The sequence below is a fragment of the Myripristis murdjan genome, chromosome 4, assembly GCF_902150065.1.
Source record: "Myripristis murdjan chromosome 4, fMyrMur1.1, whole genome shotgun sequence".
Classification (NCBI taxonomy): Eukaryota; Metazoa; Chordata; class Actinopteri; order Holocentriformes; family Holocentridae; genus Myripristis; species Myripristis murdjan.
Window position 1 is genome coordinate 12,027,487 of NC_043983.1, and position 14,330 is coordinate 12,041,816.

The 14,330-nt window shown below is 45.9% G+C and overlaps 2 protein-coding genes across 2 annotated transcripts; one reads left to right on the forward strand and one right to left on the reverse strand.

The window, feature by feature from the left end:
* The first annotated feature begins 962 nt into the window (after positions 1-962).
* mydgf (myeloid-derived growth factor) lies at positions 963-6,756 on the forward strand. The gene is made up of 6 exons (XM_030049961.1): positions 963-1,213; positions 1,944-1,994; positions 2,151-2,212; positions 2,870-2,951; positions 4,624-4,696; positions 5,228-6,756. The coding sequence occupies exons 1-6, from the start codon at positions 1,052-1,054 to the stop codon at positions 5,305-5,307; spliced, it is 510 nt and encodes a 169-aa protein (XP_029905821.1). The 5' UTR covers positions 963-1,051; the 3' UTR covers positions 5,308-6,756.
* A 2,352-nt stretch (positions 6,757-9,108) lies between these two features.
* On the reverse strand, positions 9,109-14,223 carry LOC115357944 (atrophin-1). Its single transcript, XM_030049706.1, has 2 exons — positions 12,841-14,223; positions 9,109-10,164 (listed from the first exon to the last, which is right to left on the reverse strand). Exons 1-2 carry the CDS (start codon positions 14,020-14,022, stop codon positions 9,109-9,111), a joined length of 2,238 nt encoding a protein of 745 aa, XP_029905566.1. The 5' UTR covers positions 14,023-14,223.
* Positions 14,224-14,330: the final 107 nt, after the last annotated feature.

Here is a 14,330-nt window from a genome sequence, read left to right on the forward strand (position 1 = left end):
CCTTTTTTCACATTATTCATATAAGTAAATGTGACAAATCAAAACAGGAGGTTATTACATGTAACTAATTTTAAAGTCTCTGCACTGGCTGCCTGTTTGTGTCAGAAATGATTTTAAGATTCCTTTATTAGTTTACAAAGCTCTTAATGGTCTGCTCTCACCTACTGATCAGATTTGCAGTGAGCCAGTGAGATCCCTCAGGTCTTTTAGTTCTTCCTAAAATCTGAGCTAAAACTCACAGTGAGGTGTTATTGTATTACTATGATCCAAAACTCTGGAACCGCCTCCCAGAAAACCTGCATGGCAACAGAGAATGTCAATATTTTAAAAAGCAAACACAAAACCTACCCTTTTAATCTGGCTTTTGGTTGAATTTTGGTCTATTTTATTATTTATTTCACTCTTAATAATTTACTTACTTTTATTCTACTATTTGGAGGTTTTTTTTTACTTGTTTGTTTGTTTTTTTTTGCTTTTCCTATCTTACTCATTTTATCAGCTAGTACTTTTATTTTGCTATTCTTATTGGTCTTGACTCTCTCTGGTGTTTCCTCATTGCAAAATGATGAAATTTACCATAGCGTCTCCTATTTTTATTCTTTTTGTATATATTTTTCGTAGTTTTATGTCTTTTCTTTGGAGGTTTTTTTTTTTTTTTTTTTTTTTTTTTTTTACTGTGTGAAGCACTTTGTATGTACATGCATTTGTATGAAAACTTCTATATAAGAAAAACTCTGATTGGTTGATACTTGTGTTGTGTGAGTGAAATGTTGGCCACAACCTCGCTGCTGAAGGCTTTCATTCATTCGGTGGATGTTAACCCCCACCACACACACACACACACACACACACACACACACACACACACACACACACACACACACACACACACACACACACACACACACACACACACACACACACACACACACACAAAACGACGAAGAAGGGGCTTTTATTTTGACTTACTTCCTGGTGTGACGATACTCACCGTCGACAAAACTGTGTGTGTGTGTGAAAGTAGTGCGACAGTCTGGCTTGCAGAGGAAAGATGGCCCCTCAGATGACATTTCTTGCTGTTAAATCGTCCTCTCTGTTTGCTCTGGTGTTGCTGTGGACCCTGGGCCCGGCCAGCGGCTCTCCGGACCGGACCAAGACGGTGGAGTTCAACGTGAAGCCGGGAGGAGTGGTGCACACGTTCAGCGAGAGGGTGGTAGGTGATGGAGCTCCATTTGCTCTCCCTAAAGCTTTTCCCACACACCGCCAACCTCCATAAAACACACTCATAATGCAGTGCTAACATCTGAAAACCTTACATTTGCTAGACAGCTTCATTTCAATACAATCGGCGGGTGTATTGTCACTTCACTTATCAAATTTCTCCTTGTTTGAGGCTTGATAAAGGAGTGCAGTGTGTCGCTACAATGAAGGTGTGCACCAGCGGGTGTTTCTCATACATAAAATTTGATCCCGCTCGACGCATTTACTGTGTATTAGTAGTTTATAGGATATGAACTACATTTGACTGGCTGGTTTTGTGGCAGTGCTGTAGTCGCGGTGTGATGACGTGCCAGCCTTTGAGAGGCTGACACGTCGCTGCCCGGCCGCCACAACGACGCTTTTCATTGGCTGAGAGTTTGAAAGCGCATGGATAAAGCAGAGGAGGCTGTGACTGAACTGTGGACATATGCATGATTTGTGAAGTGTTTTTTTAATTGTAGTAGATTTTTGCACACACAAACAACAATAACAACAACAGCTGGTATCTCTGTATGCACAAAAATTATCAGATTCACTAATTCAGGTAGAGGCTCTTTTCCCTGTGACTCTCACTCTTGAATGAAGGGAATATGCTTTCTTTTTTCTGCAAAAATCATATGCTTATCCCGCAGTTGGATCTGTTTTAATGCATTCCCCTGTGTTCATTTGCCCCCTCACTACAGCGAGAATATGAGTGCTCTTTCACATATGCATCACAAGGGGGAACTAATGAGGTGAGTTTTATCTCTAATCTAGTTTCCTCTCTTTCATTTTGCCAAAAGGCTTTTTTAATTATTATTATTATTATTATTCCATTTCAAATGTGGCATCGTAACATTGAGCTGTCAACCCAAACGGTCGCTGTAGTGCATACGCTCTCTCCCGTGCAGCAATGGCTGATGAGTGTGGGCCTGAGCGATGACGACAGACTGTTCTCCTGCTCTGTGTGGAGGTAAGACGAGGTGTGAGGTTACCACACACACACACACACACACACACACACACACACACACACACACACATGCACAAAGGATACAGAGCTGTCGGTGCTGATTATTCACGTTGCTCAGGTCAGCAGTTCAGCAGCATCTCTTGACTCATCTTAAAACTTTTAAGGCTTTTAAGACTCTGACTTTTATTCATCTCTGCCTCTTTCATCCCTCTTGCGTATCCTGTTTTTGGGCGGCTGGGTTATTTTACCTGACCTTTGATTTATTATTAACATCATCACATCTGTTTTATTACAGTTGTACTTATCTTCATGATTTTTTTATTCATCCTTTGTCTTTTATCTCTCTTGATAGCCCAGCCCTTTGTAACTTTGCTTTGAAAGTGCCATATAAATAAAGATTAGTATTCTGTCCGGTGACCCTGGCATCTGTGCTGTCATGCAGAATCGGTGCCCTTTATCCATTGATTCATTGTTAAATTCCATTTCATTGCAGCAGGAACAGAGAGGATGTGACCGGGGAAAGCAAAAGGATAGAGTTTCTATCATCATGCGCAGTGACTCAGGGTTTAAATGTCTCCAAGTCTGGCTCAGTAAGTGGATGAATGTATGGAAATGAATTAATAATGATGGTAAATAACAGTTTTTCTTATCTGCCAGGCCCCAGGGGAAATCATACCTGTTTTTCACCCAGTTCAAAGCTGAACTGAAGGGGACCAAAATTGAATATGCCAACGCATATGTAAGTATATGCTAATAGCAATGCAATTCCCTCAGCTGTGATATGGAAATGTTGCCTATTCTGTTCACATAATCTGCCTCTACGCCGCTGACAGATCCCAGTCCTCAGTGTGCTAATTTGTTGGAGGCTGACCTCATCATAACCTGTGGAAAGTAGTTATAATGGGTGTAATTTGTTCCAACCTCTTTTGGCTTAAATATAACCCCATTTTCATCCCCTCAGCTTTTCTCTTACTGCGTGATTAGTCAGAGTGTTGCTCATGCTGCACAGCAGGCGTCTCATTGCGCTTTACTGCCAAACAAAGATGAAATGGAGCAAATGAGTGCTTCCTTGATATTGGCTCTACAGCTGTGGCACCCTGTCTGTCTTGACAACAACGTCTTTGATTCTAACTCATTCTTAAGACCAGAATAATTGCAGAGGGGAGAAGCATCTGCAGCATTTACAGCGTCTGCAAAAATGTCACAGTTGATGAGCAGTTTTGCGCAGTGTGCAATAACAAACCGTCCGCCTCTGTGCCAGCAATACTTTTCTCAAGCCAAGGGATAAACTTTGAAGTAATCTCTTTCTCCTTTTGTTGCTTGACTTGGCCTTTTTAAGACATAAAAGTTTATGTGAGATGGACTCGGTGCAAAGCGCTGTCACCGTCTGCACTTTGATCCTGGCTTTAGAAACAACAGAGGAAACAGCCTAAAAAAAAATCAAAATCAATAGGACCTGTGTTGGGACCATTTGTTGTTACGTCTCTCTGGACATGTCGTCTTACACAGCCATGGTTAACTTGTTAGATACATGTTTCGCTTCGGTATGAAATGGTTAAAATGTTCCTCGGAAACTGATTTGTGAACATAATCATGTATCATATCGCATATTGTGCACAGTATAGCTAATTATACAGTACTGCAGAGATCTAATCTTAAGTTCTCTTGTCCTTGTGGCGCTTTTTCTTCATTTGCTGTGCATCTACTCCACTAACAATGAGGTCGCCATGGAAACCCGCAGTGTGTTGCATCCGTCTCTGTGCACTTTTAGATCCGTTGTCCACTAATGATGGTTCAAGCTAAATCCCGTCTTATCTAAAACAGGCAGAGGTGGTCAAAGCATCATATCAGACACTCTGGTATTTGGACAGCTTTATTGCTTTAGAAGTCAAACTCACATTTATGTCAAGAATTGGAGCTTAGTGGATGATATTTCATGGGGCTGGTAATGTGCAGATTCTCAGTCACTGAGTCATTCACTGGAGGTGGTGTACTGCAGCACACCTTGACACGCCTCCTTCCCCGGCAAGGACACGCTTCCTCCTCCTCCTCCTCGTCCTCCTTCTCCTTCTCCTTCTCCTACTGCTCCAGCTCTGTGTCCTGCAAGGGAAGACAAATACACAGAAAGCAACTTCTCTAAATGATGGGACAAAAATAACTCCACACACACAAACACACCTGCCACCTCTACACAGCATCTCCTTGACCTTGCTGTCTCACCCCCCCCCAACCACCCACCCACCCACTTCCCCGGCCCGTCTGTTGCAATGAAATTGTTGTCTCCGGTGCCGCCTCTCATCCTGTTTTGGTGTTTTTTTTTCCCTCTTTCTCCTTGTTTCTTTCCTTCTTTTTTCACCCACCCCACCCCTCCCCCCCTCCTCTTCCATCCCTCCTGCTGTATGTGGCTCCAGTCGCAGACTGCGATGGGAGGACAGAGTGACGTGGCTTTGAAGCCGGAGGAATTCACCGTAGGAGACTCAACAGGTGAGAACTCTGCTGTGCTTCCTGGTGATCAATCAACTCCCTCTGCTTGTCATGTCAGTCTCTCTATGCCTCTCTCTCTCTCTTCCTTTGTCTTTTTCTCCTTCCTTTGCTGTTGCTAGCTCCCTGCTGATTACCCACTAAAGCATATGCTACAGCTGTGAGTGGGCTGCTGCTTGTCCCTGTAGAGTTATTTATTGTTGTTCAATTTCTGCATAAATCCCTACTGTGGCTACAGTTCTGGACTGTGATTAGCTGGATTTGACACATTGGTCTGCACTGCAGTTTACTGTTACTGTAACTACAGAGCAGATTAGAGGCTACAATACAAAGGCTTATAGAGTGAAAATTTTGAAACTATCACGAGGGTAATTTTATGAGTGTGTGGCTGGAATCACTTCCAGACATGATTTCTAAGGATAGCCTGATTTCTAAGGATAGCCTTATTGTCCTTATTGTCCGTAACTAGGTTACTGGCCATTTGCAAAAGATCACACAAATGTTATTTGACTTGTTTTCCTTTCTGTTTTCTAGTGACCCACACCGATGGAAAGTTCCGCGCTGAACTCTCAAAACTGACTGTCATTGGCCGGACACGACACGATGAGCTGTAATTAGTAGGACGTCCGACTTGACTTTGGTCATGTTGACCAATTGGAAAGCCGAGGTTGGGTGCGCCGTCTTTTCGCCTGAGTCTTTAATGGAGGATGGATTTGTAGCGAGGAGCAGTTCTTCCTGAGTGACAGCCAGAGACTGGAGTGGGATGATACTTTACTGTTGAATACATTTTGTTGTCTTGGCAGCACTTTGTGTTGCAGTACATTAATTACATGGTATGTACTTACTGAATTGGATTTACTCTGTGAAAATAGTATTTAGGATGAAAACAAATATGGCAAGGCGTCGGTTGTGCTGAGATATTTGACAGAAGGACTACATTATAAATACTGATTTTTACCACACAATGTCCTAATGAAAATGCTTACATTAAGATAAAGTGCTTCCGTAGTTGTTTCGCAGTTCCTGAAGCTGCAAGCTTTACAGGGGGGAAATCTGTTTTGATCCACTGGGGTTGAATGTGAATGTATAGAGGATTGGTTTCCGGGGGCTTGTAGAGTACAGATAGCTAGAGTAAGGAAGGATTTATTCATCTTATGTTAATCCGTAGGGGAAAGTGAGTAATCCTCTATGTTGTCATCATATGCACATAAACAATTACGATTTCTCCAATCTCTTTCTGTCTTGAACTGCCAAATGATTATTATGCTGTTGAGTGGAGTGCCTCGCTCTCTCCTCATCTCTCTCCGTTCATCTGCATCTGTTCCATATAACTGTGAGCACCTCATTTGATCCCTGATCACCACTCATTTCCTCTGGTGATTCTTTTATTTTTTGTTTTTGTGGCCACAAGTTGTACTCCATCTTAATGGGGCAAATTACAGTTTCACGACATGATGTGAAGAGGATACATATCCTGGCAAAGAGAAGCCATCAGAAACTCCTGAGCCCCGCATGAACCCGTTGCTTTCGTCCCACAGCAGCACTTGTGTGGATCAGCGAGGATATTGGACAGGTTTCAGCAGTACATAATTATTACTGTCCCTGCCTGCTCCCTTATGTACCAGGTGGGATTGTCTTTATCTTCCTTACATTGATCCAATCTCCTTAGATCCACACAAGTGTCCAGAAGATGAGCCCTGCGGATTGATTTCGGATTTGAAGATTTTGCTGATTTGATGCAGTGAATGGATTACCTGTGAGAGACGTACCGTGCTCCGTCTGGGTTCACACTCCCTTGTCTGTCTAGAGGTGATCCTCTGGGTTGAGGAAATGCTCAGCAGGGACTTTGCCGTCCCTTCGTCACGGACTAGGCTCCCTCCGGGGTCACAACAGGAAATACCACGACCAGATGCTAACTTGGGAATGGAAAGACAAGGCACAAGACAGACGGAACGTTACTGATTTTCGTACACGTTTGTTTTTCTAAACCTTGTTTGTTCTGATTCATGATGATGTGTGATGGATGCTTCAATAAACTCATGCTGTCACTTTGCTGGAGATAATTTGATGTTTTTGTCTTGTTGTGTCAGTTGTAATCTGATTTAACCTCCCATAGCCTTGTTAACGTGAAAAGAGAGAAAGGAGAGAAAGGAGAAATTTGAGTGCCAGCATAGAGGCATCCATTTTTCTGAGCAGTGGCAGAGCTTACATAATTTTAGTACCGCCACTAATGTAGGCCTGATTTAAACTGACATCATAAAAAAAAAAAAAATTAGTGCAGCATAGGAAATTTCTCATAGGCATGGGATGTAGATGTTGCGTTACATATGACGAAGAATTGGTATTACAAAGTTGATACTCTATACTGTTAACATACTGCTCTAGCAAAAATGTTTTCAAGAGATAAAGAGCCTCCATTGTTCTCCTCAGTTTCTGGGGAAAAGGGCTTTGCAGGGGGAATCTACTAAATCCAGAGGCATATATGGGAATGTATAGAGGTTGATCTTTGAGGGCTTATAGAGTCAGGGGGGATTTATTCATCTTATGTTAAGCCAAGGGAAAGTGGGTAATCTTGATTGTACTCAAATTAGCATCGGTTGTAGCACAATCTTTGACGCAAGAGCCGTAGTATACAATATGCTGCAAGCGTCCTGATTTCATGCGGCGGCAATCCATGCAACAGAAGGTTCTAAGGAACTCCCACAGAGACTCGTACAATGAAAATATTGAGAATGTATACGTGCTAGTCTTATGACCTTCCTCAAGTATGTGATTCCCCAGGCTGCGAGAGAACCAGGCGTCATGAACCCGGCTGCATTTGCCGCCTCTGTATCTCCACCTGTGACACTCAGGATTTCTGGTGTGACTATCCCAGGCTGTGTCTTCCAGTTTGACATTAAATCTAACAGTTTGTTCTCACATAGTTTTAGCGTGGAGGCCTTAGTCTCTGTAGTACAATAGCTCTTTATTTGCCATCAGTTCACTCTCTCCCTCAGAGAGGCAGTGCCGCCACTATGCAGTTGTCCAAATACTAAATACATCCGTACTGTTTACCATCTGGTACCACTGGAGATGTTTACTTTCAGCTTCTCCCCCTACAGTGTGACTGTCAGGAGGGGAGAAAAAAATGCAGCAGACACTGCCCAACGCTGGATGAAATTATGCTGGCATGCATTATAAAGAGTCCTGATTAGAACCATGTTCCGCAGTCAAAAATCAAATTTGGGTTTGAAGTACATGAAAGAACCACAAGATGGCATTGAGATGAGCTACAGTTATATGTACACCATCTGCGACAATAACTGCTATAGATCTGTTTTGGAGAGGATGATATTGGGTGACCTAAATGGATGAGCCATCGATTCGTTGTGGTAAGTGCCTGTAATCATTCTGGCTGGCATTCCAATGTCTCTTTCCTCTCTCTTTCCCCCCCCCCCCTCTCTCTCTCGGTCTCTCTGTTTCGCTCACACCTGCCCCCTCTTTGCATCTCCTGACATTTGGAGGAGAACAGATGGAGATTGTGGCTGGGTGGGTCAAGCCAGAGGCAGCAAAGGAGATGGGATTTCTCTTAACACCAGGGGCCCTGTGAAGGGTACAACTAACGTCCAGCTGCCCCCTGTCTCCCCTGATGGCCACCCAGGCACTGGACCGGTGACCCAGTCAGCCCACAGCCACGGAGCCTTTTCATTTCTTATTCGGCCTTGTTAGCTCGCTCAAATTATTTGACCTTTCCGGCTCCAGATCTACAAGACTCCAGCCTTGCTTGTACTTTTCACACGGCTGAGCCAAAGCGAGTCTGAGCTGAAGTGAGACACGGTGCCATTGCCCGGGTTATACCACCGCGTCCTCATCAGCTGTGTGAAATATTGCCTATAAGACAGGCAGCACAGATGCATGTGGAGTGGGATGTCATTTGGATCAACACCAATTGGTGTAAACTGGTAATCAGCTCCTAATCCGTCTTTCTGTATAATATTAATTAGTATCCCTTCATATTTCATCAGAGGTTGTCCAATTAGATGTATTCTGTGCCCTCTAAGTGTGCAGTCTGCGGGAGTCTGAGAGTTCAGAAGCAAAGGGAGAGTTTATGGTTCACGGTGAGCATCTGTGCAGGGGCTCTTGTCACCAGAGCAGCAACCCAGGCAGCTATTACGATGCCCTGTGTTATTTAGTGTATGCACTCAGAAATATGCAAAAGACAGAAAGACAGAAGGAATGAGAAAGAGATGACATCAGCCCAGCCAGAATGCTCTTCCTGGCATACTCACCTCAAGTTGCTACTTCGACCCGTCACCTTGGAAACCTGGTCTCAGCTCAACTTGGCGAGCCTTAAATCACTCTCCACCCTCCAGATCGGCGGCCGTCGCTGTGAATATGGCTCTGTTCGATCAGCCTTCCCCTCCTGCTGTGTCGTCTCACACTGTGGTAGAGAGCAGCCTTCTTTTTTCAGGGTACGGAGGAGCCTTGCGGGGCTCCTTGGCTTTCTTCATTCTTTCAAAGAGCCTGTTGTGCGGATACGGGGGAGGCTTGCGACCCCTGCGGCCTTGTGCGGTTGGGGCTTTCGTTGTGTCTGCCGGGGCGGCGCGCTCCTGCGAAGGTGGGTGAACGTTCCCCCCTGTGGAAGTTTGCATCTCTCCATCAGTCTTGGACACAGTTTGTGCTTCTGAGTCCCTGGGTGGGCAGCTGGCCGAGGGAGGCTGGACCGATGATGGAGAGAGCGGAGCAGCAGATGGGTGGTCGCCCTGTGGGGTCCGATAAGACTCGACCTTGGTCTCTATGATGACAGAAGGGCTGAGGGCAGGAGGTGGGGGAGGCATTGTAGACAGGGGAGAGAGAGGGGAGACGGGGCTGACCCTGAGAGGTGAGGAGGGCCCAGGGGAGGGAAGCTGAGAGTCAGGGCTGGCACCTGGGGTGTTGCCGGGGTGAGAAAAGTTCACTGTCAGAGGAGAGAGACCAGGAGTAGGAGGCCGCAGTGAGAGGGAGCTGCTTCTTTGGGGAGAGGATGCAAGGTCCTGGGAGGTGAGGCTTTGAGGTTGAGGTGGGCTGCCAGTTTTGACCGACAAAGTGGACGAAAGAGGATTGCGGGTGTACGGTGGCGGCCTGCCTTGTTTTGAAGAAGACCCAAGACTGCAGGTGATGTGGAGAGTTGGAGTCTTCTCTGATGAAATCCCGGTTTGCCCGTGCGGTGTCACACTCGGCGGAGACCGGCCTCCGCTGTTATTGAACGGATGACCTCTCCTCAGGGTGCCAGATGGGTCTTGGCTTCCTGGCTTGTCCTGTTGCTCCGAGGGTCTCTGATGGTTGCTGCCCACCGTGACCCCGCTGGAGCTGGAGCTAGAGCTGGAGCTGGAGCTGCTGTCACTGGGAGGCTTGGCGCCTTCGTCTTGGCCTCCTCCTCTTCCTCCGCCCCCCTCCTGCTCCTCCTCATTCAGGTCAATGGACGAGGTCAGATAGTCAATCTGCTCCACCACCTGGGAGATTAACACAGTGATGCGGCGATAAATAAAAAGACAGGAAAACGATGAGCTCCTACGATGAACTGAAAGAAATGTGCACTCCCAAGTCAGATAAACACTGAAAAAAACAACAGCAAACATTGTCTCACAAAATGACTGAGTATATTCGAGATGTTGAATTAGATATTGAAAACTTTGGCCTAGCCATGCTTCAGGCTTTTTATTCATTTATCATCAGAGTGCCTCGTTTCTTTTTCCTTCATACTCTCAGACACATAAAATTTCACCCTTTTTAGAGAGCTTTTAAGAGTTTTGTGTATCCTTCAGGAAGTACTTTTTCATTTTAGACATGAGCTCTTCACACATATATCCTCAAAACCCAGTGATTTATTATTTCCATGAAAACACTCCATTTTCATGTTAACTTACATTAGATTAACACTACTTACAGTGCACTCTATGAAATGCAGTTTAAAGATTTACCTCAGCCTAGAAAAACTGTATTTCATGCAAAGTGGGTATGCTGCTGAATTTAGGTGGCTTTACCCTACGCTACTTCCCTGCATACAGAGGAACACATCATACATCATGCACAAGCGCACACAAATAGATTCCACACATTCAAATGAGCGCAGACCGTGTAATGCATGAGCTTATACGCACAACGCACACATGCACAGACACACTTACACACACATGCAACCTTCAGAGGCACAGTCAGGCTGGTGGACACGCACACACACACACACACACACACGCACACATACAGGCACACTCATGCACACACGGTGATGGAGGCTGGAGAGATTGGAGAAAATTACACCAGGGAAAATGTTTGACCTATCTCTCCACCTGCTCTATGTGAGCAGATGAATCCCGGGTCCCTGCTGGAACAGATGAATTATTGTTTTGTTCTCTGTGTTCAACAACAGCCCTGCCGATGACCTGGTTTGTCTTTTTTTCCTTTTTTTTTTTTTTTTTTTTTTTCTTCCGTAGCTTTTTGGGCGAGGCATTTCGCATCACTTTGAAGTACACGGCGCATATGCACATCAAGTGACTCTGGGCAGGTGATGCTTGTTAATGTCAAGAATCAGCCGAGATAAAAGAGCAGAGGACCCCAGCCGAGGATTCCAATCTGCCTCTCCCAAGTGTGTTGATTAAAAAATGTTTTTGACCCCTCAGGTCCTCACGATGCAGTCGGGTGCTGAAGAGGAGGCCAAAAACAGATCAGGGATGAACAGGAATCCTACGGCTCAGTCTTTTTTTTTTTTTTTTTTTTTTAAGTTTCTGTTGTTTGGTTGGGATTCACTGAGAAACAGCTCGCAAGAACACTTTGTCTTTCAAAATGCCCCGATGAGAAATAACGGACGTTTATATATGGACTTGTGTAACATTACTCATGAGTGAGTTTAGTGATTCTGATCATACTTTGTGGCCTTTTAAATCCCCTCTGGTGTATTTAGAATACTTCTGGAAAGATTTAAGACCATAGTTTTGTTGTAATATTTGTCAAGTATCCCTTCTGGAATGCATTACAGAATTAGTAGTTACTCTAGTTCTTTTTCATAATGTTGATTGAATATTAATCATGGCTGAGGGTTGTGCTCATGCAACAGAATGATAAACCAGGGCTTTGAAATAAATATGCGACCATAGTCTATCCTCCTTTCATCTGTCGTCTTTGTTGTGAAAATTTGGGATTTTTTTTTTTTCTATCACAGCGTGGCCATGTGTTGCCTGTGCTCTTTATTCAGTGTTATATTATTACTGTCACGCAAAACGCCCCGCACACCGCACAGCCTAGATGATGAGGTGACTACCTCCAGCTTAGCTCCGGCCCCGCAGATGCAGATCAAATGCCAGGAGGAGGAGGGCTGAGAGACGAGATTTACGTGTCACTTTTACTGGATGAGGGATACGAGGCAGAGATGCTTAGCCGTAAATGGATTATAAAAGCATCGGAGCTATCAAGCTGCGCCTGAAGCAGCATCTGTCTATAAGGAGGGGGAGTGGAGAAAGAGATGAGAGGACGGAGGGGACGTTAGAAGAAGAAAGAGGGAGAGAGAGGGAGGTTACTGCTTTGCCTTAGTGTTACACAGCATCATCACATCAACCACTGAATGCACTGAGCAAATGGGGCATAACTATTGTCACGTCCACCTCTATGAACATGTAGCCCACTGATGAATTGAAGAGTGTTTTCTGTGCTCAGAGGAAGAACACACTGGAGATTTAGAGACAGTTTGCAGACTGTGGTGTTGGATGAGTGTTAGAGATCTGGCACCGGCGCAAACCTGCTGCTTACTTTTTAATGCGTGTTAATTCTGCTGAGGACATCCATTTCTAGCACTGCATTGTTTGGTGAAAGTGTTCAAGCCCTCAAGGTTTTTAGCAAGAGCACAAGCTTCTCCTCCCTGAAGAAAATGATTAATTTACTGAGAGAGCATGCAATAACCAGACCCTCCCTTCTCTAGCTGTCCCCTCTCTGAACTGTAAATCATTTATGTTTATTTATTTTTGAGTCCTGGAAAGACAAATTAATAATCATTAGGAGTGGGTGAATTGGTTGAATAAACATGAAATGAGACTACAGATACGGGTAGGGGGCGAAGATGAAACAAGTTATCAAGACACCTAGAACTCACTATGCCTTTGATCATATGCACAACACGAATGCAACATCCCTGTTACCTCTTTCATTTCCTGCTGGACGTCTTTCAGGGCTCCTAGAACTTGCTCCAGGTTGTCCACCACACGTTTGATCTGGTTTCGAACTGCCTTTCGGCTGCACCTCGGCCCCGAGTGGCCTGCTTCCTTCCTGAAACCTTGTGGCTTTCCTTCACTGGTCCGCCGCGGTTGGACCCACGTCTGGTTCTGGCCCCGGACCGAGAGATGCTCCGAGCTCGGTCTGGGTTTCTTGGGGCCTCGTAGAGTTTTGGTGCAGCCCAGGCCTCTGTGAGGAACCTCGGTGGAGAAGATGACACCGTGCAGGGCGCTGGGGCCGTTGAACCCCTCCACAGGTGGCTCCCGTAGCCCTGTCAGGTCTCTGTGGCTCTGGGAGTTCCTGCTCTGCTCTGTGATGTAGCTGAAGCTGGAGCTGAACCCCTGCTGCCTCTTGATTAGTCCCTGTGCATCTGAGCTGAGCCAGCTCGATGAATGGAGGTCTCTCTGGTGGTAGGTATGCCTGGCATAGTGCCACAGCTTCCCCCTCCCGTCCTCTGTGCACACCACAACCGGCCCCTTACAGTTTGGTTCCTGACCTTTGAACTTTTCAGCCGGTGCAGACGCTGGAGCAGGAACAGGGGCAGGTGCCAGTAGTGGCCCATATTTCCTGACCGACGGGCCCGTCCCGTCCTCCTGGGAATGGAGGAGGTTGAGGTGGCTACGCTGGTTCCTAACAAAGGAGCTTTCAGAGTAGTAGTCCTGAACAGAGGTGGAGCTGTTGCCGGGACCCTGTGGCCGGTCCCCTGGGTCAGTCCCTGTGCCGCAGTCTGGCTCAAGCTCAGGAGACTGGTTCCACCTGGCGGGACTGTCCTCCCTCTGCTTGCCCAGGCTCTCTGGCAGTATGTGGTGCCCCCTCAGCACCACTGGCAGCCTCCTGGCAAAACCCACACCGTTACAACGCATCTCTCCCTTTTTCTCCCTGCCCTTTCCTTGGATTAGCTCCTTGGAGAATAACCCAATCCCCTTGGATCGCTCCAGCGTGCTCAGGCTGTTGTGGGGCTCGGAGTTGCATTTGTACGGTCCGTTGAGCCCCAGGTCACTGCTGTGGTGGGGCTTGAGACTGTTGCGCAGCCAAGGGAAGAAGTGAGGGGTGTGGGGCTTGAAGCCTCTCTGGTCCTCAGGCCTCGGAGCCCTGCTGTCAGAGAACATAGTGATGGATGACGTCCAGCTGCCTCACAGTAAGAAGAAGCAGAACAGAAGCAGGAGGACTCTTGAAAGAGGGAGAGCTTCCTCCTCTTTTTCAGTGTATCTCCTCCTACCTTTGCCATTAATCTAGACAGTATTCACAGATCTCTCTATCTGTAGTCTCTTTCCCGTGCTCTTTTCCCCTTCTTTCTCTCTCTCCCTCGCTTCCTCCCTTTTCAAAACTTGCATCTGCTTTTTTCCCCTCTAAAATCAGATCCAGTTTCCACCCTCCCACTCCCCTTTTCCTGTTGAAGCCTGTTTCTGATTGTATC